Genomic DNA, 25,875 nt, shown 5'->3' with positions numbered 1-25,875 from the left:
TGGATTGAGTCCAGAGATACAATTCTGCAACATGCGCAAGTGAAAGCTGACTTTTCAGTCCCCTCCTCTCCCTGCCAGCTTCCAAAGCTGTTTGGAAATGCCCCACCAAGGGAGCCTACTGAGTGAGTAAGGTTGGGGTTGTTGGGAAAGGAAGATTTGTGGGAAAACAGGTGTTAGGAGTTCTGGGGGATGATGGTTATAATGGGCAAGAAAGTAAAAACCTACATAAATGTTTTTTGGCACCATCTAGTTTCTAATGAGTTACTAATTCTTTTATTGCATGCTTTATGGGTAGTAGTATGTTAGATTTCTTGTAACTCCTTGTGACCTCTGTATTTGTATATAGGTGGGCAAAGAACCTGGGTGCAAGTGTTCTGCAATGGTGGCGTGCCTGCAGAACTGGCTTTGTTATACATGATTGAAAATGGACCAGGGGAAATTCCAATAGACTTCTCGAAACAATACACAGCATCCTGGATGTGCCTGTCACTACTGGGTGCTTTGGCCTGCTGTGCTGGGGATACATGGGCTTCAGAGATTGGCACTGTCGTAAGTCATGAACCCCGGTTGATAACTACCTGGAGAAAGGTTCCAGTAGGTAAGACTGAATTCTGCTTTTGTTTCCAAAAATCATATAGGTGTAATGACAGCAGTAGATGTGGCCAGGAGTACCCTGATAATATGTGTTGCTCATGTAATCTTGAATTTGGTATAAAGAGACTGCTTTGTGCTAGCTTAATTTAACTCTGCCCACTGTTGTCTAACTCCCTTCCCTTGTTGCAGCAAAACCACAGTTAAACTGGGCAGACCATCTAAAACTAATGGAAAGAGTTATAGCAGCTTGTGGATCTTTCTGTCTCAGTAGGGGTATGATTTTATGCAAACTTGTAGATTTACCCATATGCTTCATTAAAATACTGTAAAAAATACTGCAACATACAAAGTTTATCTACCTTTTAGGACAAATAGTTAATTTTATTTATATATTTATTTAAAACATTTGTATGCCGTCCTTTGCTATCGCGTCTCAGGACAGCTTACATGATTCAAAACAAAACCATAAAACAATCGATAGAACAATACAATAAAATGATCAAAACCAGAAACAAATCCAATCAAAACCAAATATAATATAGTTTGCAGATATATAGTATTCAGAATGTCAGACTTTCTGAAATAGTGCATGTTGCTCCTTACACTTGGCTAACATCTCAATTCAAGAGGTAATAGCCATTAACCATTAATGTTTGAAGAAGCTAATAGCCACTTGGTTGTGACCACAGCTGGAGGAAAAGCTGAGTTGCTGAACTTTTGTTGAATGACCTAGACAGCCAGAGGACATCAATATGGTTTCCACATTCCTCACCTAATTCTGTGCTCCTCTGACAAAAGGGTGCTTAAGGCTGCCATCATTAGATATTAGAAGGCAGGTGTCGAGCTCAGTGGTCAAACAACTACTTTTCATGTAAAAGTTTCAGGTTCAGTTCCTGACTTCTCCTGGTAGGGTTAGGAAAGAATCCTGCCTGAAACGCTGAAGAGCTGCAGCTTGTCATCACTGTTGATTATACAAGGCCAAATAGAGCAAGGACCTGACTCATTATAAGACACTTTCCTATGGAGATTCCGGGGTGAATTTGCACCAGTCACTGCCTCTCAGCTTAACCTACCTCAGAGCCTTCTTGTGAGGATAAAATTAGGTGGAGGAGGACTATGTAAGCCTCCTTGGGTTTCTTGCAGGACAAAAAAGGTGGAGTATAAATGCACAATAATAATAGTAGTATCAGATATCAGATTCAAGGTACCTACACTTTGCTTGTGGTCAAAATAAATATTGCCATTGCCATTTACTTTAATGTGCTGGTGAAAACCTTTCTGTTTTCATAAACATGGTGACACATCAGCAGTGCTTTTTGTGGTTTTGTGTGCTTTTACCCTTCCTTCTTCCAGGTGAAGTTGCCCCTCTGTTTATCTTTTAGTGGTATCCATTGTATACCATAATGTCTACACAGACACTGATATTAACCATGGGCTTTAACTAGAGTTTGGGTCAGGTTTGTTGACAATGGCGAGTGTCAGACTGAGTAGGGACATAATGCTACATGGGGGTTAACACAGACAAGGGAAGGCATAGAAGAGATTTGTAGGGATGGAACTTGCAAGCTTGTGGCCAGTTCCATACCTGTTAATCATGGTTATTTGATTGTGAATATTATATTTATGCAGGTCCTATGTTTTTGTCATGGATTCTTAAAACAGGATTAGTTTAAAATCTTTTAAGGAACAATCAGATTATCCTAGGTCCATTCTAATGCTGCTGTGATGTGTTCCAGATAAAGATGGAGCTTATCTTAATCAGTTTTCTTCTTCTAAAGGAAAGTAAGAATTCTCCTCATCACTTAAATGTGTGTAATAAATGTAGAGCTTCTTTTCTTTCTACTTCATTGAAGATATGTGCTAAATAGTTTAGAATGCCAATTTCATTTGATTTTTTAAATTTTTTTGTTTTTTTTTTAAGGTACCAATGGTGGTGTTACTTTAGTGGGCCTAATCTCAAGTCTGCTTGGTGGCACATTAGTAGGTGTAGCTTACTTCATTTCCCAGTTGATCTTTGTGAATGATCTGGATATATCTGCTCCGCAATGGCCCATTATTGTGTTTGGTGGATTTGCTGGTTTACTAGGATCTATAATTGATTCTTATTTAGGAGCAACTATGCAATACAGTGGTAAGTTACAAAAAAAACCTTAGTATAAAATTGGTGCGTTATGATTGGGAGACGTTTTCAGTAATGATAGCATAGGGATACTTCAAAGCTTGTAATTCATAGGGACTTCAAGAATACCTTGGGAATTCCCTTTTAGTACTGATTGCACTGTTGTATCATTGGGGTTTCAAGATGAATATTGATCATTAGTGGTAGTGCTAGAAAAACTCCTGGCCTGTGTCTAATGCATAAGCAATGAATATATGTTTTGCAGTCTGTATGATAAGATTCAAGCAGTGTGGCATTATACTCTTGTAAATCCTCTGGTTTGACAGACAGAAATGGAAATGTAAGTGACCAACTTGCATAACCAGGAGGATATTGCTCCTCCCTTTCTAATAAATGAAGACCCTTTGGTTTGGCAAAAGAAATGTAAATGTAAACCATAGTGTGTTACCAGGACGATGTTGTTCTCTCATCTCTAGAAATGATGTTTTAACAGAAAAAATAATATTTTGCTTGCAGATTAGCCATGGAGCCATTTTTGGGCCACTTCATTAAATGGGACTTATTCCCATATGTTTATTTATATTTATTTCATTTTCATACTACCTAAAAGTCAAGGTTAACAAAAGTTAAAATTAAATAAAGTTCAAAGACACACAAAGATTAATTTAAAAGAACAAAACCATAATAGCACTTGCTGTGATTCAGCATAGCAGCTGTTCTGAATAAAGTGGAATATATAAAAACAAAGTTAAAAAGTTAAACTATTAGGAAAATACAAAGGTCTTTAACTGATGCTGAAAAGAATACAAAGTAGACATCTGGTGCACCTCTTTGGGGAGCTTATTTGAAAACCAGAGTGCCACAACCAAAAGGGCCAACTGCTTCACTTACTTGAAAGGGGCTTCCAGAGAACCCTCAAACATAGCCTCAGGATCTGGTTAGGTACATATGGGATGAGGCAATCCTTTAGATAACCTGCTCCAAGCTGTTTAGGTCTTTGAATGTCAGTACTAGCACTTGGAATCTTTTATATGTATGAATGTTTAAGACTGCAACCTTATGTGCTGTGTAAAATATAATCACTGGCTGTGATAAAATTAATACTATTTATTTACTTAATATAGATTTATATACCGCTCCATAGCCCACAGAGCTCTCTGAGTGATTAATGAACATTAAAACCCATATACAAACAATTAAATACAATGATACAATACAACAAGCACTAAAAATACCAAGCAATAACTTCGGTACTTATAACCGCACCCAGTACAGCAGCAGCAATATTAAAAAACAGATATATAAAATTTCCATCTTAGTTCTTAAAATATCTGGTAAATAAAAAGGGTTTTGCCTGGCACCGAAAGGATAGTAAAGATGGTGCCAAGCCATGCATACCTCTCTGGGGACCATATTCCATAGATGGAGTGCCACTACTGAAAAGGCCCTTCTCCTGTTCACCACCTCTCTTCTGGGTCTGATAAAGAGAGAGGTAGAACTGAGTGTTATGTGCATGTTGATAACATCTCAGCCCATACCTCTAGATGACCACTCCCTGTAGTTTCATGTAGATGTTAAAAAAACATGTTAAAAACATGGGGGATATAATTGAGTCCTGCAGAAAACTCCATGCTACAACTGCCATGGCACAGAGCAAATATCCCCCAGCACCACCTTCCAAAAATGATCAGCCAGGTAGGAGCAGAACCACCACAAAGTGATAGCATCGACTTTCAACCCTGCCAACCTATCCAGGACTGCCATGGTTCATGGTGTTGAAAGCCGCTGAAAGGTTCAGGAGAATAAACAGGGTTTTAACGTAGGATTTAAAATAGAGAATAGACTGCAATTTCAGTGCTTTAATTGTTAATGCTTTTATCAAAAACCTGTATTGAGTATCTTGTAGTTATTTATGGGGCATTTATATATTTCATTTGATATCACATATCCTCATTGGAGAAAAATGTCATCTAATTAATATTGTTGTTTTTATTTCCCACAGGTTTTGATACACGCACTGGAATGGTTGTCAACCATCAAACAGAAGATGTAAAGCACATATCTGGAAAACCTATCCTAGATAACAATGCAGTAAATCTCTTCTCCTCTGTAGTAATTGCTTTGTTGTTGCCTGGAGCAGCATGGGGATTTTGGCCAAGAGGGTGAAGTCAGCATACTGATTCCCATATATTTTATTCAAATAAGCTGTGAAGTAACGGATTATCTGCGAAGCACTTTTATAACTCTGGGCTGGAATGTGTTTTCTTGCAACTGTTAAAGAAGCATGAGGAGTCATCAGGCTATTGAAACTATACCTCTTACAGCAACTGCAATTTTTGGTGGCAAAGGGGACTGAAAGAAAGAATATTGATTTGACATCACTTTTTCGTAACAGAATACAATTCTCAGTTGAATTATTTGAACTGGTGCTTTTACAGCTTTTGATACATGGTCTCAGTTCATTCACCATGATCTAGGAATTACAAGGGTAGGAAATAAGGCAACCAGAATTTAAACCAGGGACAGACTTCCACTGCAATCAAACAAAGCAATGGATCTTACATCATTATTCTGTAGTAGAATGGTAAAGCATTGTATTTCTTTTGTACAGTGTGCTACGGAAGGGTGTTGGGGAAATCTTAACACTGGTTTGGTTTCAGGTGTATGACTGTATAAAGCCAAACTTTTTTTTTATAGTGGAACACAATAAAATGGTGGATTTTGAAAGCATGCATGCTATTTTCATAGCATTGCCATAAGATCTAATACATAATTATTGATGTCTATAGTTTAAAGATTTAATTTATTGAATGTAAACTTTAAATATTTAGAACATTAAAATCCTGGTTTGGGCCAATGTCTGTAGTTATTAGTTGCAGTTTTATCCTGGCATACTGAACAAATAGTATTCTTGCATTCCAAGTAGTTTTGTGTTTTTTTGTGATGGGTGTTGCTGTTCATTTGTTTTTAAACCTGATTGTGATAATAGCCAGCAGTTTCACTTTCGCCATCAGTCTAGCTTGACTCCGTAACAGATACAGTCTACAGCTGGATTTCTGGGCTTGCAGATGGTTCATCTTTAGGTAGAAAGAAGGACACATTGAGGTAAAAGTTGATATCAGTATGACATTTCTTTTGTTTCAGTGACAAACTTTCAAGTAGTCTTATGTTCATGATGTTGACAGCATAAAATTAATTCATCTAGTTTGAAAATTGATGGTTTTCTGTAATCTTACAGTTGTGATTTTACTAAGGTTTCACGTAAACCACTGATGCTGTTAATAAGGCATTAAATATGAAGTGCAGTAGTTTAACTGATACTGTAAAGAGGATATGCCAACAGACTGGTTTTAAGTTATTGTTCATGCAAATACTGTCTATATTGTCTGAATAGGACGGAAGTGAAAAAGCAAATTGCAAAGGTATGTGAAGAACACTGGTCAGCAAAACACTAAATGCCTTGAATCAAATAAGTGCACTGTAGAAAGCTTTTCATATGTATTTAGGGTTACATGTGGCCCAACAAAAGGAATTGCTCAAAAGAACATGTCCCTTTATGGGAAGATGGCAAAACGGGAAATGAAAAGTGCTACCTTGAGGCAATAGAAGAAATGGCAGTGAACTGGAAAAGAGCTGCCAGAGGTTGCTGCCTCTGACAACTTGCGAAATCTCACCATCAAGACAACAGAAAAAGTATGAGAGTAAGTTATACAGGGGGAGGAAGGGAGAGGATAAGTGAATTTCAGATATTTAATGTCCGAGTGGAAGTTTCCATAAATCGGAATATTATCCTCGCCTCCATGTAAGTTCTTCCTGCCCTCACCTCCATGCAAGTTCTTACATGGAGATAAATGGGCACTAGCTAGCTTTACTGGATGCACAGATAGATAATTTCTTATCCAGATACAGCCTGGTATAATTTTATAAACTTCAATTAAATCTGATTTGAAAGTGTCATCTAGTGTTTTTATTTATTAGTCATTAGAAGAAAAACTTCAGAAACAAAATTGTATGACAGATTGCTTTGAGAACACTCAGACATGTGTGACACAAACAGATGTAACTACATCTATCTAAATTCTGTCCATGCCTTGACTAGCACCAATTAAAAAAGGGACAATCCTTTGCATTATCTTTGAAATCATTATTGAAAAGCAAATCTGTCTTGTGATAGGTGAACCTATCCCATCCATAAAAAGTCAGATACTCTTTCCTTGCACCCTACATCAGGGGACAGACAAATAGTAAAGAACATCCGTAACTTGAGCAACTGGGTCTGCATGAGATGGCAGCCCATTATTAGGAGCTACCCCTGTCATATTATTTAAATCTGGACTGCCTCCTGAAGTCACCAGGACAACCAGTGCCTTGTAAGGGTTGTTGAATCCATGATCAATTAATACGTCAACTGAACCCAGGTAACCAACTTCATAATGGGTCCAGAAAAGCAGCAAGCAATATGCACGTCAAGAACCTTGCCGAGCTCATCTGAGTCACTGCCGCAGACAGTCACCCCACCAATGGCACGATGGAGCAGCCTGTACTGCTTTGGTGTACATTGACTAAGCCCATGTTTACTTGCCATTGCTTTCCCTCCACTGTTACGGGACGGATAGTTTTTCATGTACTCTGAGGTAAGAGCCACTCTGAAGTGTTCAGCCAACAGGTTTTAGGGGCTGTCACTGATTCCCCACCACTTTTCTAATGTTTTAAACACAATTGGTCCATTTTTTTTAAAGTGAGTGTTGTGCAAGTGAAGGTCTGCATTTGCAGGGCTATGAAATGGGAAGCCTTGTCTGGGATCATGTGGAAGATGTTTGCTGTCAAAGTGCAGCAGAGAGCAACTATGAAGACGTTTAGTTATTTTAAGCTTTTTGACAGATGTCAAAAGGCAAGCTATCAAGAGAAATCAAAGCTGTGGAGGATCTTTGGTTGGAAAAGGGAGTTCAAGACATTTCCCTTTAAGCTACAGTGGAAAGGGGAAATGTTGATCCCACTCCATTTTTGTTACTACCTTTGACAAATGTCAAAAGGTTTCTTTTTAAAATGGACTTAGGCAGGTCTTACACAGTGTAGTTTGGACAGGGAAGTAAATGCATTGTAGATGCAGCTGCCCTCTGATTCAGCAGGACTTTTACATTCCTTACATGCTTTCATGACTCTGGCTTGGTTTATACAACCTCAGGTATGGAATGTTGATTAATTGTGGGTCATGTTTGAAACCTGCACAATGACTTTGTGTACTATATCCAAATGGCTGGAGTATGGGAATTGTACAGGTTGATAATCTTTAAAAATGCAGGGAGAAGGTCTGTGAAATTCAACAAATGAAGGCAGCTAGGGGCATCTGAATTGCCAAGTATATTTGGAAATCACTAATATTTAGACTAGAGGAATTAACTAAATGGTTTGGAATCAGATCTCTTATATGACATTTCCACCATGTATACATAATTTTCAAACAGAACCTGATAAGCATGATAAGAACCTTTAACATTTTTTCTCTATTGCCCCATTTAATTATTTTTTTATGTATTGGGCTAGATGGGCTAATAGGAATCTGGTTTATAGCAGCCAGACCATGATCTACCCTAAACAGACAGACCATAAAAATAGCCCACTGGCTGTGTTTAATTTTGAACCCTTCCCTTCAAAATATACTGGCTGCAAAGAGGCTTCCTCTGTTTCAAGATAGGTGCAGGCTTTTCATGTTTTATATCATATCTCTATTACTGGAAACAAGATCCAAAGAAACCCCCCCCCCCCAATTACTGGAAACAGGATCCAAGGAAACTAATAGTAATTATTTTACTGAGTGCATATAAAAAGCATCAAATCCAGAAAAAAAACAAGAAATTGTAATCTCTAATTATCTGCTGTGCTCTGGCCCAGGTGGTTTCTTCATCTGGTGTTACAAAATTGTACTTTCTGGTAGCCATAAAGCTGGAAAAGTAATGCACAAAATCTGATTTGACTACCACTCAAGAAAAGACACATCAGACTTCTTAAAATATGCTCACTTTGCATTATACAGTGGTACCTTGGCTCACGAACTTAATCCGTTCCAGGACTCTGGTCATGACCCAAAGTGGTCATGAGCCAAGTCAAATTTCCCCATAAGGGTCAATGTAAATAAGGTTAATCCGTTCTGTAGCTATTTTTTTACTCACAAAAATGTGAAGCGAAGTGACAAAGAACAACAAAGATTGCGGCCATCTCCACCCCCAGCACAAACGCGGCCATCCCCCACACCCCAGCACGACCGTGATTGCACCCGTGCAGGGAAGGCGGGTGCGCTCACAATCGTCACCCGATGCAGAGTGTGTGCCCTGTGGCAAAATTGTAATGAAATTTCTGTTCGTGATCCAATTTGGTCGTGAACTGAGGTGTTTGTGAGCCAAGGTACCACTGTTATGTCCAACCGGGCCTGCTGTAAGGACAGCATCCTTATGGTGCAATTAATTCTATGCATGTATAGACCAAAAAAGGCCCTAGAACATCTTTTGCCTTCCCCAGCTGGCAACTGGCTATGTAATGGAAAGATTCACAGAAGCACCCCTAGCATTTTTGGGGTTTACAAACTCACACCACTGGATACTGGTGTAAGTATACATTATTTCTTTATTTTTCGATTTATATCCTGCCTTTTTCCTACAAAGGGCTCAAGGCAGCTTACATCTCTTCCTCCATCTTATCCCCACAACAACAACCCTGTGAGGTAGGTTGGGCTGAGAGTCTGTGACTGGCCCAAAGTCACCCAGTTGGCTCCATGGCTGAGTGGGAACTAGAACCCAGATCGTCTGAGTCCCATGCTCTTAACCACTACACCACACTGGCTCTCCTTAGTCTCACTATGGACACTTAAAGCAGAACAAGGCTGAAATCCTATACATCTTACCTAAGATAAACCTCACTGAACATAGTAGGACTTGGATCAGAGTGGGCTTGTGTAGGATTGCACTACAAGTGGCTTTTTAAAATTTAAAAGTGCCACTTACGTGCTCTCCTTAAAGCTGATGTTTTTGTTGAAAGACTGGAAAGTTAACATGCAGTTTGTCTTTCAGTAGCATGAGGGCAAAAGGTTCAGATGCACCACTGCATCTATTTTGACTTCTGCTTGTTTGTCCATACAAAGTATCAGAGACACTTGTAAATTGCTTTTTAAAGCACATTAAGACCAATAGAGCACAAAGGCAATGATATAAATCTATTTGCTTCTTCAGCAGTTGGAGGACCCGGCTATGGCATTTAACCACATTCTGTAAAGGTCAATTCTAAAAATGGATTTCTTACAATCTGTTTCTGGTCCTAAATTTTAGAAATGGTTGTGTGATAAATGGCTTCTATTTAAAATAGATAGCAAGATAATAATTGCTCTGTTTGTTGTGATAAGCCTGAATCCAGATAAATTGCTCCAAAAGGCCGAGTCACTAAGCAGATGTGACTGTTTTCACAGTCTTTGGATGTTCAAAGCTGTGCAGTTAGGATCTGATAAACTTGAACGTAAATATGTCATCTATGTGTCAATTGTTATTTTTGTCTCAAAGGAGAGTCATTCTTGAATATTTAGAAGTGCATGCAAAGTAATTTAAAAATGGTTGTAACTGTTAATCCTATAGCAGTATCAATCCTTTCTGCAATCCAGTAAAATGTAGTCCATTTACTAGTCAGTTCCAAACCAACTCTTCTCACATACACTGTGGAAGGCAAGTATAGTTTCATGTGCAGGTTGATATGACCAACATGCTGATACTTAGAACAATTACTTAAGGAGCAATACAATAAAATGGGCTAGACAAATGTGTTGGGGGGATTTGGAGGGATTTTCACTCTGACTCCCCAACCCCATGGGCAGCACACCCTAGGGCCTCTGCAAAAAGAATGGGTAGCTTTGCTGCCAACATTCAGCAACAAACTGCTACAGTGGAGTAAAAAGATCAAATCTTGCTTGAGAACAAACTGAATTTGATTACTAGTCTTCTTCAATGCTGGTCACCATTTTTTTTTAAAGAAAAGGGCAAGTTTCGGCAGAAGTTGAAATTGCTGAATACAGAAGTTGCACTGACCCCTATATTGCCTATCCTGCCATATTCACTTACTTTTGAGTAATCCCCGTTAAATTCTTGTGACTTAGACTTCTGACAGACGTGTATACAACTGCATCAATAGTGACCATTGCTATCCAACTATGCATGATTATACTAAAGTCTAATGATCTGCCTTTTCTTGGCTTTGCATGACAAAAACAGGACTCCTGCTCTGAAGTTTGATACCTATTCCGGAAATTTACCCTGTCAACAGGTATGCTAATATGGCCAAATTAGCAGAGCAACTACTTTATATGTACTTGCTAATACTAGAGTATAAATCTTGGCTAGAGTATGAAAACAAAAATGTATAGACCCATGAAACCTGTAATAAATAATGTCCAAGTGTGAGCAAATACAGATGACTCAGGGTTGTGGCATATAAGCCCAACTTACTTTATACATTGTGCTCTGTTGCACAATGGATGACCCACAGATGACATCACAGCACTGGCCCTTTCTACAAGAGACCCTGCAGGAAAATCAGCTCTCCCTCTGATTGCATTTGCACCTTTCTCTGGTTGCTTTCAGATATCACCATGGCACTGATAATCATTGCCTCCACCTCCAAAAGACGTGTATTAAACGCCTTACAGTGAAATTACAACACTGTAAATAAATAAATAAATTTGTGGATCCAGGGTTCTGGCTGTTGTTAAACTACAGGTTCTATTTTAACAATAGCTAGATCAAATTAAGACAAAACACTCCCTAGAATAAAAAAAATACAAAATGAAACTGTTGTATATTAAGCTCATTGTGAGAAGGCAGGACAACCTGGAGGAGACAGTCACTCTAAGGAAACTGAAAGCAGAAGAAGAAAGGAAGATCAAACATGAAATGGATTGACTCCATAAAGGAAGCCACAGCCTTTAATTTGCAAAGGCTGAGCAAGGCCACTTAGATGTCTTTTTGGAGGGAATTAATTCATGGGGCCCCTTATGACACATACCACCACCAGCCAGGACATTAACCCATCTGAAGCTTCCCATTTTTGCACTCACAGAATTGTGGACCTCTCCAGTTGTTCTAGTCCAACTTTTTTAAATTATGAAAATATTTGCACATATTATGGACACAACTTTTTTAAAAGAATTGTTTGCTGATCACTGACCACCCCCTCAATTTGCCAGCTGGGCACTGTGAAAAAGCTGTTAAAAGAGATCATGAAAACAGCAGTCAAGATGTAGATTATGATCTTCAAATGTGAAGTTTAAAATGAGGGGGGTGGAATGACATGTCAAGCAAAAAAGGATTCATTATCAGGGTGGGGTAACAGCCAAATTGGTTCTGCCATGGGATACCCAGAGGAGGATCAAGAGGAAGCAGCAAAAACCCCATGGTGAATCTGTTGGACTCACAAGGGGTTCTTCGCACAACAACCAGCCCAGTGGTTGATTGCCTGGGTGGGTTAGTATAATGTGCAAATACACTCATAACTCCCAGCTGACTCTACTTCACACAGTTGTTGTGAGACTAACAAATCATGTTAGGGTTGGGAATGGGAGAATTGGAAACTCATCCTGGCCTCCAGGAAATCTGGATTGATAGGGAAAAATAATGACCAATGTTAAATATAGTAATTTTTTTTCCAGATACTTTGCAACCTTTACAAAGTTTCTGCTCTGATAAAATCAAAAGGCTACCCAGAAAACTTCAGATTTTCAGTTTGCAAATAAAGCACTTCACTGTTCAAATTTTATACAAAAGTGACAGCCTATGGTTAACTATGTTAAGGTTGTGGACTACCATAATACTGGACTTGCCCATTTGTCTTCATGTGTATTATGACAAAAATCGCAGAAGCCAAGCTATATTTAGGTAATTCTATGCAGTCAATTTTAGGGGTGGGGGCTCTTTAATTAACCCTGTGTATTACTTCGGCCGTGAAGCACACAACTATCCTATCTCTTCCTTCTAACAGCCACTCCATGCTTTGCAAGTGCTCAATGTTAGAATGCTTGTCATCCCTGGGGGAAAGGAATAGGCTAAAGCATGGTTAGGATATAAATTTAAAGCTCACTCAAATCATGACTGTAGGAAAAATGGAGTAGGCTTTTGCTACCCTGATACAGCAAAATTCCTCCGCTTTCCAGGAGGGGGTGGGCTCCCTTGGGCTCCCGCTGGGCTGCAGAGTCCTGGGTTTTGGCACCAAGGGCCGGTCCCAGCTGCAGTACTGGACATGTGGAAGCGCGAGTCGCGAGCCTCTTTCTCTCCAGACCCTGGTAGAGGCTGGGAATAAGGTCTTTGCCTGAAGCCGAGCTGACGATGACACTGCAGGCCCCGCAGCATGCCAGGCCTGTGGCGGAGCGCGGCGCGGCTCACGCCCTGTCACGGCCACCGCCGGCGCTCCCGCGCCGCGCCGCGCCCCCTCCCCTCCCGCCAGCTCCCGAGAAGTTCCCGGACCAGACGCGGCTGCTCTTTCTCCAGCTGCCCCACCCGCCTTCCCTCTCTTTGAGGAGGGGCGGGGCTCGGAGGGCCGGAGCGTCCTCAGCCACCAAACATGTCGCGTGACCGCGCGCCGACTGACGTAGGAGGAAGAAGACGCCGCCGCCATTAGAGGGAGGCCGAGTGAGTCGCCGCGGTGCAGGGCAGCGTGGCCCTATTCCTGCCTTGCCTGCCGCCTTTCCTTCCGCTCCCAGCCGCCTCCCTCCCCCGCACGCCGGGCCTTTCTGAGCGCGGCTGCGTGCGGCCCCGGAGGCCCCTTCCTTTCGGCCTCAGCCTTCTGCGGCGCACTCGTGTAGGAAGTTGAACGGGGTTTCGGTCGTCGCTGATGTGAGGCCGCGGCGGCGACGACCACTTCGCTGCGGATGGCGACGGCAGCGGCCACTTCTGGCTCGGGCGGCGGCGCTGCCGGTGGGCGAAGCTTCTCCTTCAAGGTGGTGCTGCTTGGCGAGGGCTGCGTGGGGAAGACCTCGCTGGTTCTCCGCTACTGCGAGAACAAGTTCAATGACAAGCACATCACCACCCTGCAGGTAGGTCCCGGCGGCGGGAGGCCTCCCCGGAGCTCGGCCCGTCGCTAGTCTCGGTTGGTTTCCTTGGAAGAAGGGGGGGGGGGGGGGGGGGTCTTTCTGGTGTGTGCAAACTCAGGCAGGCACAGCCGTAGCCTTCCTTGAGTTGGGGGTGGTGACTTGCAAGGCCCCGTCTACGTTACCCTTAGTGCACGCTTCTATTCTTCAATCCGCTTTAAATGCTACCCTTTTTTTTGGTTCGTTTGTTTCGGGTTATATAGTGAGGGGTGGCGCTTGGATCAGTCGTGCACAAGTTTCTTGAGTGGGCTGTGTTTTGTTTTTTTACTGCTTCTGTCATAATACCGCTGGTAAACAATCTTTTGGAAGTAATAGGCTTAGAACAGAGCAACAACAAAACCCGAAGCGTAATATTTCTGGGGGATCTTAATCCTCAAAGCATAGCTATATCACTGAAGAGTAATGAATTTAAGGACAATTCCTAAACAAAAACAAAGAGCAGTTATATAGGAAGAGGTATACAGCAGGTTATCAAAACAGATCTAAAAGTCTTGTGGTATATTAAATACATATTTACTGGGGTATAAGCATCACTGGTTTGGAGCCCACTTCACCAGATACAGGACATGCATCTGGCAAACTGCATTCTTGTCCACCATGGTAAAACTGTGCCACATCATGTGCACATATCCATGTGGTGACGAACAGAACTATTCTGCAGTTTGAACACATCAGGTCTGTGTGTGTGTGTAAGGCATTGGGGATCAGTGTTCATTATCATGACTTCACTCCAAGTGTTGTTGTATCTGATAAGTCTGACTCTGAACTGTTTTTCTAATTTTAAGGGATAGCTGTCTTGAAGGAATGAGTGAGAGTTTGCATTGACAGAGTTTTCTGGGCAAAGGAGCCCAAACTCTGGGTATCAAAAGAATGAAAAGTCAGTGTTGGTGGGAATAGAATGAGAATGAGAAACTATAGCTGCATGCTCTTTCTGAAAAACTATGAGCTTGACCAAAGGGATGGGATACTAAACAGAAATGAGCAAAAGAGCAATAAAATTCTGTTAGTTATGCAAAGCCCTAAACTGTTTGGGCTGTTTGTTTATGATTGCATTCTTTTTGTATGCTTCTGTATTCTTGCATGCATTCATATATTCTGTTCATTAACACAATATTGTGAAATTAGACATGCATTTTTAAAATTGCCTTTTGGACTTTCACTTTGTACTGAACTGTTTATGATATGGCTAATATGCCATTTAAATATGTTTTACAACCAACTACCTTCTATTAGGTGATAATATGAGGTGCCTGTTGTGGTAGTTCATATGCAGTCTGTATAAAGACATAGCTTGAGTGTATTGAGAAGTTTATATGCAGAGTTGGGAATTATTGATCACACTGAAATTAAGTCTATATACAGTCAGGCTACAGAGGAATGTGTGATTAATGTATGCATCTAAGGACACTAAACAAGGCCATTTGCTTAGGAGGCAGAATACTTCTGGAAGCAAGACTTTATGTCTCATTATGTTTCCTGAGAAGGGAAACAGATGACTTTGTAACATTAGAATATTATAGTTTGCTCTGTTCACTTATCAGGCTTTCAGTACTTTCCGCAATTAAATCTGGTCTTTCAAGGTAGTGGTTGCAAGCTATCAACTAAGCAATGTGTTCCATGTAAGTTTAAATATGGCAGTTGCTTAAGGAAACAGGATAACAGTAGGTCTGGCATTAAATTTTGGCAAAACTACTAGAATAGTTCTGGCCCTGTTTTCTACACAAAACAAGAGAATGTACCATTGATTCTTCTGCAGAAGAGTAGAGAAACACTGCTCCCAAATTTACACATTTCCTTAGCTGATGACAAGAGGGTTAACCTGTTCTCTCCTATCAATATGCGGGCAATCAATCAAAAAGAAGGGTGTGGGGGCTGACCCAGCGGGCTTGATGTTTTTGATGATGGATGTTGTTTGTAGTTTTCTTTTTGTTTTTTAGGATTATAATTTCAAATAAAACTTATTTAAAAAAAGAGAAAAAAATATGCGGGCAATCAGTATTTTTTCCCAGGCTTCCCAGGTCTGCAAAGCCGATAAGGTGGCTTGTTAGGATCTCCCATTTCTCGGTGTCAGCAGGGAAAGTTCATTTCCTTGTCAGGTTGGCAGAATACCTGCATTGTTCTGAACAATTAGTGATACTTTGATGCCAGTAGGGAAGTAATGAAACCCTAAAAACTTGCAGCTGCTTTTTAAGATGTGCCTTTCTCTAGGCATGGAAGTGGGAAGATAGTCTGCACTTACTTCGAGTTTATATTGCCTCAGGTAGGTCAGAGCTTCACTCTTCCTTAAAATAGAAAAGTTGGGGCCCATCTGTTTCTCTTTTCTGAAACCTAGCTTTTGTCAATTTCTCCCTTTCCTCTAAAAAGCTCCATGAGGTTTACATGATTCTCTTTCCCCACAGGAACCCTCAGGTTAGGCTGAGAGAGTTTGGCCCAAGGTCAGGAGTTGAACCTAACTGTCCCATCCCCACCAGTCATGACCACTGGCACACTATCACATTTTATTATATGAAAACATATTGTTTGTGAATCATAAGCACACCAAGAGTGTGGAGCATATTCTTTAGGCTCAAAATGGACTTTCAGTGCTTCTACACAAAAATAACTTGAGGACTTTGGTAACTATTTCTAATCACCGTCAAACACAAATATTTAGGGAAAATGAGATCATAAATATAAGTAGTGGTAGATCTTGTAGAGTTGGAAATTATTGTTGCAAATAGTGTATCTGTTTTGAAATGTTTGGATTTTATTGGATCATATCCTTTAAAAAAATCCTTATTAAAACAGGCAAACTTTCTGTATCATAATTCTTAGACCAGCAGTACATACACATCGATGTATGTGAATTATCTGTTTTATACATTGCACTTTGTTGAGGTGCAGTTGCTGCAAAATCACTAAGTAACTTGTAGGACTGTGAAATCATGTTACAAGATTCAATATGGTGGTATGATCTGATGTTGAAGTTCACTTCTTAGAATTAATTTATGGACATCCGTTCTCTGAAATAATATCCACAGGATGTTGTAGTAGATTTGCAGTGTGCTGCTTTCTTTTAGTAAGAAAGAGACAAAACCGCATCTATATTAGAATGTTTCCCTCTGACAGAATACTGCAAGTATGGGCCTTCTCCCTCTTCTAGCCACAATATTAGGGGAAAGAGACGGGAAGACAGGCAATTTCTATTTCAACAAGTAAACAGTCATCAATCCACAGTACTGAGTGGCCATGTATGTATTCTCAGGTTGCTCTGTGATTAATTCCAGGAGAGGCAAGGCGTTTCCTTGGCTAGGGAAACATATCCTTCACACATTCTTCTAATTTAAGATGATATATTAGGTAAAATTGCATTATTGCAACACAGCAACTATATTGGACAGCCCTAGTAAATTCATAGGTGGAGACATGTAATGCCAATTTGGGATAAATTGAAGTAGGTAATATTTTCATATTTGGTCTAAGCTTACTTTATTACTTTAATGTAAAAACATTATATATGAATTAGTGTACAAAGTTATACCATGTTGCATATTTAATACATTTAAAGTATGGATCCTTTGCTTTTGTTCAAGTAGTAATTACAAATAAACCTAATATAATGGAGCTTAGCTGCTCTGCTTTGATATACCAAACATCTTGGGTTTTGCCATTTTGGAAAACAGGAAAATGGAACTTAAAACAGAAATTGTCAATATTATAATAAACAAAGACAAATGATTTGTGTTAATAGTGTTGTGGAGATTAGACTATAATCTTAAAACAGATGAACCTGTACAACCTCACTGGCCAGCCACAACAAAAAGCAACCCCCCCCCCAAGAAACCCCATCAATCCCACAATCATTGCCATTTCAACTCAGAAAGCAATTTTTGTTTCTCAGTTTACAGACTATATATTGTTAAGGCCTGCAGTTTCCTGGTTATTAGCCATTTTGAAGGAATGAAATACTAAAACCACCATTTACTCCTTTGCTTTAAGATGCATCTGTTCATTCTAAAAGAGAATGGGTTATAGAACCCCCCCCCCATCACCAATAATTTTCAATTGATTCCTGGAAAAAATGAAGGATGGAAGGTGCAAACAAACATTTTTGGTCAAACTTTTTATCCAGAACTTCATATGGATTTGTGTGTATTTGCTGTGGTCCCAAGTAAATAGGCATATGACATACGTTGTGAATAATAAGCATGTATTTTCAGTACCAGTCTCTCAAGTACCAATTTTACCTAGTCTCTCTCTAGCTGCTGTAGCCATATATTAAACAAAAAATTGGCTATTCAACACATGTGTGCTCTTTAGAATCAATATGAATTAGCCTTTTAAGCAGGTAAGGAAACATTGTAGGTATATTATGATTAGCTTATATGATAACGGACTTTCTTAATTGAAGGAAAATGTGTACCTCTTGTCCTTAGTTTGGTTCGATTAAAATATTTTTCTTGCAGCAGTTTATTGGTAAAATGCCCTCAGATGCACTCTTATGGCTACAAAACATTGACTTTTAAAAATACATTATTGTTACTTGGCATAACTTGGCTATCACAGAAACTGATGTGTGTGTGTGTTCTTTGTAGGCATCTTTTCTAACAAAGAAGCTAAATATTGGAGGAAAAAGAGTAAACCTTGCAATATGGGTAAGTGCCTGTCAAACTTGCTATTTACTGTCAGAAGCAGTATATTGTATATTGGCTGCTCAGAATCATGAGTGGGAGAGTGCTTTTGCCTTCATATTCTACTTGTGAGCTTCCTATAGGTGTTGGACACTCTGTGACTAGAATAATGGGTCACAGGTCTTTGATCTGAACCAACATGTCTCTTACGTGCCTAAAAATAATACAAATTACCACAGCAAATAGCAATGACTTTGCTTCTAGTAGTTTAAGTGAAAATTAACTTACATATCTTTGCTACATGCAGGATACAGCAGGGCAAGAAAGATTTCATGCACTGGGTCCCATTTACTACAGAGACTCTAATGGAGCAATTTTAGTGTATGATATAACAGATGAAGACTCTTTTCAGAAGGTAACTGTAACCTTTCCAAACATGAAAGCTTCAAGTTTGCTACATGTGAACTGCCAGGTTGACAGTGTTCAAATTAATATTCTATCTTTTTGGCTTTGCAAATGACTTCAGTATGTGTGCTGTAAACTTAAGTTGATTGTACAGTTTACTCAAATTTCCCTGCACTATTACCCTATACATCTCTGCTTAACAGTAAACACTGAACTTAATGGGACTTTCTTCTGAGCAAAGATGAGTAGGATGTTACTGTAAGGGGATTGCAGGGAGTTCATTAAGACTTGCTTCCAAATAGGTGGGTGTAAAGGATTGCAGCGTTGCAGGTCAATCCTGCCTGCTGCTGCAGAGAGTACTATAATGTTATTGCCTCCAAGAGATCCAAAGCTCTGCCAACTTAAGCTGGGTGGAAGAGAGACATGTTTAAATATTTTCATGTCAGTTATTGTTTTTACTATTCCCTTCCCATTCAGAGATTGGTTCTCTACTTTTTCGTAAGGCTTCGCTTTCCATCCTTGAAGAGAGAGATTTAAACAATCATATGGTCTTAGGGATACCCTCACTGAAACCATACATTCATGGCCTTCAGTTAGGAAACTAGAAGAATTCCCCCTGCTTGTGTTAAGAGAAGTATCCTTTTGTCACCTAAGGCTTATTTTAATTATAAAAAGTAACAGTTTTTTTTTTATCCTTGCAGGTAAAAAATTGGGTCAAGGAATTAAGAAAAATGTTGGGAAATGAAATTTGTCTATGCATAGTTGGTAAGCTTTTGGTTTTAACATATTATTAAATTGCTGGGGAATCCTGTTTGTTTTCTTTAAATACTAACTTGCATATTAAATGTTTGCTCATCACTTCTAGCAGTACTTTTCTAAAGCTTGCATAAAAGCTATTTTTCTGCTGGTTGTATTTACTGTAGCACAGCAGAGGGATAGTACATATACACAATTGGAAAAGTGGAAGGTACAATGGCAAAAGCAATATGAAAACTTTGAGCAGAAGATGGCAAATTTCTGAACATGAAGTTTTTTTTTTTATTAGACGTTTATCTGTCTTTAAGAAACATCAGTACAAAACCTATTTAGGAACAAGCTGCAAGCTTCCTTGACAGCAGTATTTAGGCTGGTGAAGGACTTCCTCAACGAGGATTATGATATTCAAAAGCTTCTTCATCTCTTTAAAATTAAGCTTAGTTGTAAATTTATATGTGGTGTAATAACCACAGCTTCCTGTATAACTGCATAACTGTATAACTGAAGAGTTTGGTGTAGGGATGTAGCAAGAATTGTGTGGGATGAGCAAGAATGCATTTCATGCCCTTCACTACTGCTGTCAGTATAAGGAACCACAGAAAGGTCTCAATATAATACATGCCTAAATGGTCTTGGGAACAGCTAATCAGTGTAATCTGGTAAAAATTGAGTGGGTGTAGAGGCAGAAGAGTGATGGTTGTAAACAGCTTGTAGATGTTGTGAAGATGGTGACTTCTGATTGCTTACTAAGTAACTCTGAATTCCTGACAGGTAACAAAATAGATTTGGAAAAGGAGAGACATGTGTCTATTCAAGAAGCAGAAACGTAAGTTAAAATTTCTAAATTTCAACAGTACTTTGAAGACGATATCATGTGTTAGGCAAGCAGTGGTACTGCTTAAGTTTACACAATATGTAGTTGACTATAGAGGGCATTAAACCTTCTGAACAGTCACTAGTGACTTCTAATCATGTTTTTTCCTGATTGTGGAGAAACATCTATTTCTTGAGATCTGTGGTCTGAGTTACCAGGAGCTTGGGAGTGGCAAATGGTTACCAGTATCTGTAACCAGGCATGTGAGGGAAACATTGGTTTATAAATTTAAGACAGGGTTGGCTCTGTTGTAGAAGTCTGGGTTGGAACTCTCTAGATACTGAAATTACTCAGTGCCTTCTTGATACAAAAAGATGTTCTGAATCTATTTGATCCTTTTATCCTTTCTCTTTGCTAAACTTCTGTGGTTTAAGTCTTGCAGAGGTGTGGCTGCTGTCACTGGAGGTCCTTGCCAAGAGAGCTCTGTGCAGCCCAGGGATGAGCAACTTGTGGCCTTCTTATTTTGGTTTATAGCTCCCAGGATCACTAGTTGTTTGCCACAAGTGGCCCACCTGTGATAGCGCCTTCTCTGACCTTTCTTCAGCAGGGAAAAACATTTTTGTCCAGACAAGCCTAGAGCCTCATATTCCAATTGTCAACTGACTGTTTAATATGCTTCATTTTGTTAATCTGGTTGTAGTTTTTGCCAGCCTTTTTGACTTTTTTTCACCTGCCTTCTTTTATTTTGATGCGTATTTTACTGTTAGCTATCTTGAGCATATTTTAAATAATAGCTTTTATCAGGGCACTTCCTGCAATTGCACCTGCATTTAGCCTCTCTGCTAGATACTTGAAGGCATCTAAATATTGCATTTGATGTTTCATTGCAGTATAGGATAATATGTATACTCTGATTTTTCAGTGAGATGCTAAAGGCTTTCCATTTTTGCAGGTATGCCGAATCAGTGGGAGCAAAACACTATCACACATCAGCCAAACAGAACAAAGGAATAGAAGAACTCTTTCTTGATCTCTGTAAAAGTAAGCTTTTTTGTATTTATAGATTTGTTGGGCAACTCAATGCAGTGAAATTAAAAACATAAGTTTTGAACAATACGTTCTGTAAGATGCTGCACAAATGCAACAAGTTTTCAAAAAATCTGTGATATGAGTCATATTCTGTAATACTTTAACCAGAATAGGATTTTCTGTCAAAGTTCATAATTTAGCTCTATGAATGATTGCCATTATGCAGTTTTGAGTAGTTTGTGCATGGAATTTTACTGCATGCTCAGTTCGTATTATCAATTAAAATTGAGCTATAACTTTAAATAGCAGCTACTAATGTGACTGCACTAATTTACCTTTTTTACATGCTATATTTTAAAACAGTTCTTTGCTTTACTGTTAATTCTTGTTCTGTAGTAAAACTTACATGCATTTTAAGATGTTGAGACTTAATTATTTGCCACTATGCTGTCTTGACCCAGGAGCTTTTTCCTTCATTTTTCCAGATTGTAAAACTTGACAAAAATGGAGCTTGAATACTTCTGGGGCAGGGAGGAATAATGTGCCGTACCTCACATTCTGTTTCATACAGCATCCATATTTATGGGGTCCTCTGGTCCCAGCTGATGGTCTTTAATATCTGTAGCCTGCATTTTGTTAATAAGACCATATGTTGCCATTGCTCAGCTAAGTCAATAAGAATCTTCTGCACTGACCAAAACTGTGGTGTAGTTAGAATATAGGACTAGAATTGGAAGATGCTAGGTTCCAGTCCCCGTTCAATCATAAAGCTCACTAGATGACTTTGGGCAGATCACTAACCTACCTTACAGGATTGTTGTAAGGATAAAATGGAGAGGAGGAGGTTGATTATGTATGCTGCTTTGAGCTCCTTGGGTGAAAAGTGGGATATAAATGTAACATACATTTGAAGATACTACTAAAAATACAGAAATATTTTGCTAGTTGCAAACAAATAGATTGATCTTGAATAATCTGAGGTCTCTGCAATAAAATGGTAACTAGACAGGTCCCATTTACTATCACTTCTATCTCAGATTTCCCATTGGATCACTAATGCATGTTGATGGGATGGCTAATACTTGTTGTCCCCTATTGGGCAAATAACCTTCTGGGTATGTAAAACTACCTTTCTGTTGAAGTGTTGTGATTCTTAGCTTACAAATGTCACATGTTAAAAGCATTATTTTGAAAAACTGCAGTACTTCTGAATGTGCTGAACCTACCGGTGTGATTCAACTTGCTGTTACGAATGAAAATTTTTAGTGTCATCCAGCCTAATGCAATATCCTTCAACCCTAGGAATGATAGAAACAGCACAAGTTGATGAGAGAGCACGAGGCAATGGTTCCAGTCAGTCAGCAGCTGCAAGGCGGGGAGTACAGATAATTGACGATGAACCAGCAGCTCAGAGCAGTGGAGGTTGCTGCTCATCTGGATAATTGTATAAGACTGTGCATCTTTGCCTCCTTAGTGAAGACTGCCATATTCAAAGTCTCATTCTTTATCAGTGGAGAGCCGGAATTAACAGTATTTAAAATCATTTGTAACAGTTCAGTACCATTAAGTGCTAAACTAGTGGAGTATGTGACCTGAGAATTGGCTTTTTCTACAGTGGTTAACAAAGCAAACCAATGGCCTTTTTACATATTTCTTTAATAACGAATAATATTGCATGTGGAAAAGACTTATGGCTTCATTTATATTTTAAATGAGATCATTATTTAATAACTTATATACACTATTGGAATGAAACATTTTTTGCAGCCCTTTGTATTTTGTGGTAGATGGAACTGTATCACTTCAAAATTGCAAATTGATTTCTTTTTAATTAGCAGATACCTGGATACTATTTTTGCAGGGATGGCATTGACCTATAACTGTCTGACTACTTTGATATATTCATCCTGTACTCCATGCTGGTAAAATAAATTGTAAATTACATATTAAATATTTTATCTGCTTTTACAAGTGCAGGTGCAGAAATATGTACATTAGTCTTGTCAGTGATTGTGAAGTGAATACCGGTGAAAAGATACAAGCTAGTTACTGCTCACTTTTTTCTCTGCTAGGTTATGGCCATTCTGTTGGCTTGCTCTGAGGTTTAGATCCTTTTTTTGAATTTTTTTTGGCAAATAATTGATTTAATACCTTAGGTACAAAAATTGAGCTGGAATGTTGAACTTCTTCTACACTTATTTCTATGAGTAAGTTTGACATGCCTAAAATATTCAACTGCTTCAGTTTCTTATGTCACACACATGAACTTGGCCTCTTTCATTTGATAATCACTAAAAAAACTTGCTGATAAAACTTCTCTTGTCCTTATATCATTGCTTCCTCATGTAATGTTTTTTTCCCCCAGTTAAACTAAAATAGTGAAAATAACTTGACTGCAACAGTTTTCTTTTTGTAGGTCATTAAAATTTGCAGGAACTAAGCTGTTACTCTTATATACGTTTTGTTTTAAATTCACTTTGCTTTTCATTTGAAAGAGTTTCAAATAACTTCTGAAGATAACTTGTCTTCTGAAAAAAAAAAATGAAACGAACTGTTCCTGTGTCAACACTAGAAGTGTACAGCTAAAGCAGAATATTTGACTTCCTAAGGGAAATATTATTAAGGTGTGTTTTTGATAAATACCTATATGTTGGTGTGGAAAATACCTAATATACAGTTTAGTTTTAGAAACTGGTATGTGCAATTCTAACTTCACATATGCTGGTTTCGGTTTTCAGTGATACAGTGATGAATATGCATGCTCAAACATGGAAAAAGTCACACTGGGAAGTTGATACACATCCCATTGTCTTCACTGTCCAGATCCTGTCACAAAATCTTTAAGAGCAATAGTTTTAGAAAACACTGCATGCATTTATCCTGCTTAAATTGATGTCTGGAAATGAACTGAAGTCTATGGAGAGAAACTAGCTGTCACACATGGCCATAATCTGGATAATCAAATATGTTGTATTCTGTTCCTTTAACCCTTACTGAAATTGTAAGCTAGATGATCTGTTAAATTCATATGTTCTAAGTAGCTTGGTTGCTGTGACTTCTACCATGTGCTACTGTAAGCTGCTCTGTCATCATTAAATATTCATAATTAGTACCTTCTACCAATAGCTACTCTTCTGTAGTGAGTACTGCATAGCATGGGGCAGTTATAAATGATCATAGGTTCAAACCAAAGATGGATCTAAAACTGAACTAGAAGGCAAGTCAGCACTTTGCATCAATAGTCATCACTTTGCCTTTCCAACTCTGTCAAAGCCAAGTCAAAACACTCCTGAAAGGTGGGCCGAGAGAGCAGGTAGGTTTGCACAAACATTGCTTAAATAACCACACTACTTTATCTAAGTTCTGATGCGTGCCATGTCTTTTCTTGAGTTGTATGCCCTTCCAGTAAACCATGCCATTCAGATTCAGATGATTGGACAAACCATGTCTAAGCAAGTAAATGGCAAATTTAGTCATGTTAGGCAAATCATACCCAGCTGCTTTGGCTAATTAAAGCCATGGTGATTGTGTAAATCCGGTCATTAAGTGCCATGCTGGGTCACTAGTCATTTGATTTGGGCTAGGATTTAGAATCTTTTTGGCACCAAAGAAAAATTGGGCCCTAAGCATGAGTATAGCCCATCCCATCTGTAAGAAAAATCTTTTTGCTACAACTCCAAGATCCCCACTATACATCCTGATCCCTTGAGCATAAATCTCTTGATGTAAATTATCTCTGCAGGTTGATTAAAAAAATAGTATATGATGTGACTCATTTCTTTTAGCAGAAATGTGCTGTATCTCAGTCTGACAGTACTGATTAGCTGTTGCCCAGGAGTGAATTTATACATTCACTTCACTCCTACTCTTTGGAAGTGTTATTTAAAGACTTTACCTTCAAACCTCTCAACATATGCAGTTAATGCAAGAGGGTGTTGGTGCTATATTTGATGGTTGGCTTGATTGGGTGGATTTGGGTGCATTCCTTTGGTTATTAAACAGTTCATGGACCGTATAATTTTTTTCTGTCTAAAAATGCATAGGATTGCATGTACCGTATGTTTCTTTTATTTCTGACAAAGATATGTGGGCTTCTCTGAAACTGCATTTACATGGTTTCTGCCAAAATAGACTTGGTTTGAAGTGCATTCCAGTGCTAATCATGTTAATCTTTATCAATCTGGTATCCGAGCAATTTTCTCAAGTTCCTGTTTTCTGTAGAATAACTGGGTCCTTCAAAAGCTCACATCCAATTCTCATCTTGCTTATATTGCTACCAGTCAAACAATAGGCACAATAGTGCTTTCTAGTTTTAAAAAGCCATTGGCTTTAGACTAAACAATGAAGGACCATCAAGACTGCCTCCATAGATCAGCTTTTAGTGCCAGAATTAGAGGTGAGACAGTTTGCCAATTTTTATTTGCATGGGAGC

At 39.0% G+C, this 25,875-nt stretch overlaps 2 protein-coding genes and 1 long non-coding RNA gene across 6 annotated transcripts in view; all 3 read left to right on the top strand.

Annotated features, from left to right (window-relative positions):
- TMEM19 (transmembrane protein 19) overlaps positions 1-6,670 on the top strand; it is a 44,964-nt gene extending 38,294 nt beyond the window's left edge. For all 4 annotated transcript variants that reach the window (XM_044449865.1, XM_044449864.1, XM_044449867.1 and 1 more), the window contains 3 exons: positions 347-598; positions 2,516-2,725; positions 4,716-6,670. In XM_044449865.1, coding sequence (XP_044305800.1) covers positions 347-598; positions 2,516-2,725; positions 4,716-4,879 — 626 coding nt within the window. In that variant the 3' untranslated portion in view covers positions 4,880-6,670. The remainder of the gene's footprint in view (positions 1-346; positions 599-2,515; positions 2,726-4,715) is intronic.
- Positions 6,671-10,357: 3,687 nt separating this feature from the next.
- On the top strand, positions 10,358-11,454 carry LOC123033313. The gene is made up of 2 exons (XR_006416600.1): positions 10,358-11,014; positions 11,332-11,454. It is a non-coding gene; the product is annotated as an uncharacterized LOC123033313 (long non-coding RNA).
- A 1,835-nt stretch (positions 11,455-13,289) lies between these two features.
- Positions 13,290-24,560, top strand: RAB21 (RAB21, member RAS oncogene family). Its single transcript, XM_044449863.1, has 7 exons — positions 13,290-13,775; positions 18,404-18,463; positions 18,747-18,854; positions 19,546-19,609; positions 20,372-20,426; positions 21,367-21,455; positions 22,746-24,560. The coding sequence occupies exons 1-7, from the start codon at positions 13,611-13,613 to the stop codon at positions 22,883-22,885; spliced, it is 681 nt and encodes a 226-aa protein (XP_044305798.1). The 5' UTR covers positions 13,290-13,610; the 3' UTR covers positions 22,886-24,560.
- Positions 24,561-25,875: the final 1,315 nt, after the last annotated feature.

This window comes from Varanus komodoensis, unplaced genomic scaffold (genome assembly GCF_004798865.1).
Source record: "Varanus komodoensis strain SLA01 unplaced genomic scaffold, ASM479886v1 scaffold61, whole genome shotgun sequence".
Lineage (NCBI taxonomy): Eukaryota > Metazoa > Chordata > Lepidosauria > Squamata > Varanidae > Varanus > Varanus komodoensis.
Note: the sequence above shows the minus strand (reverse complement) of the source record. Positions and strands in the feature narration are given on the sequence as shown.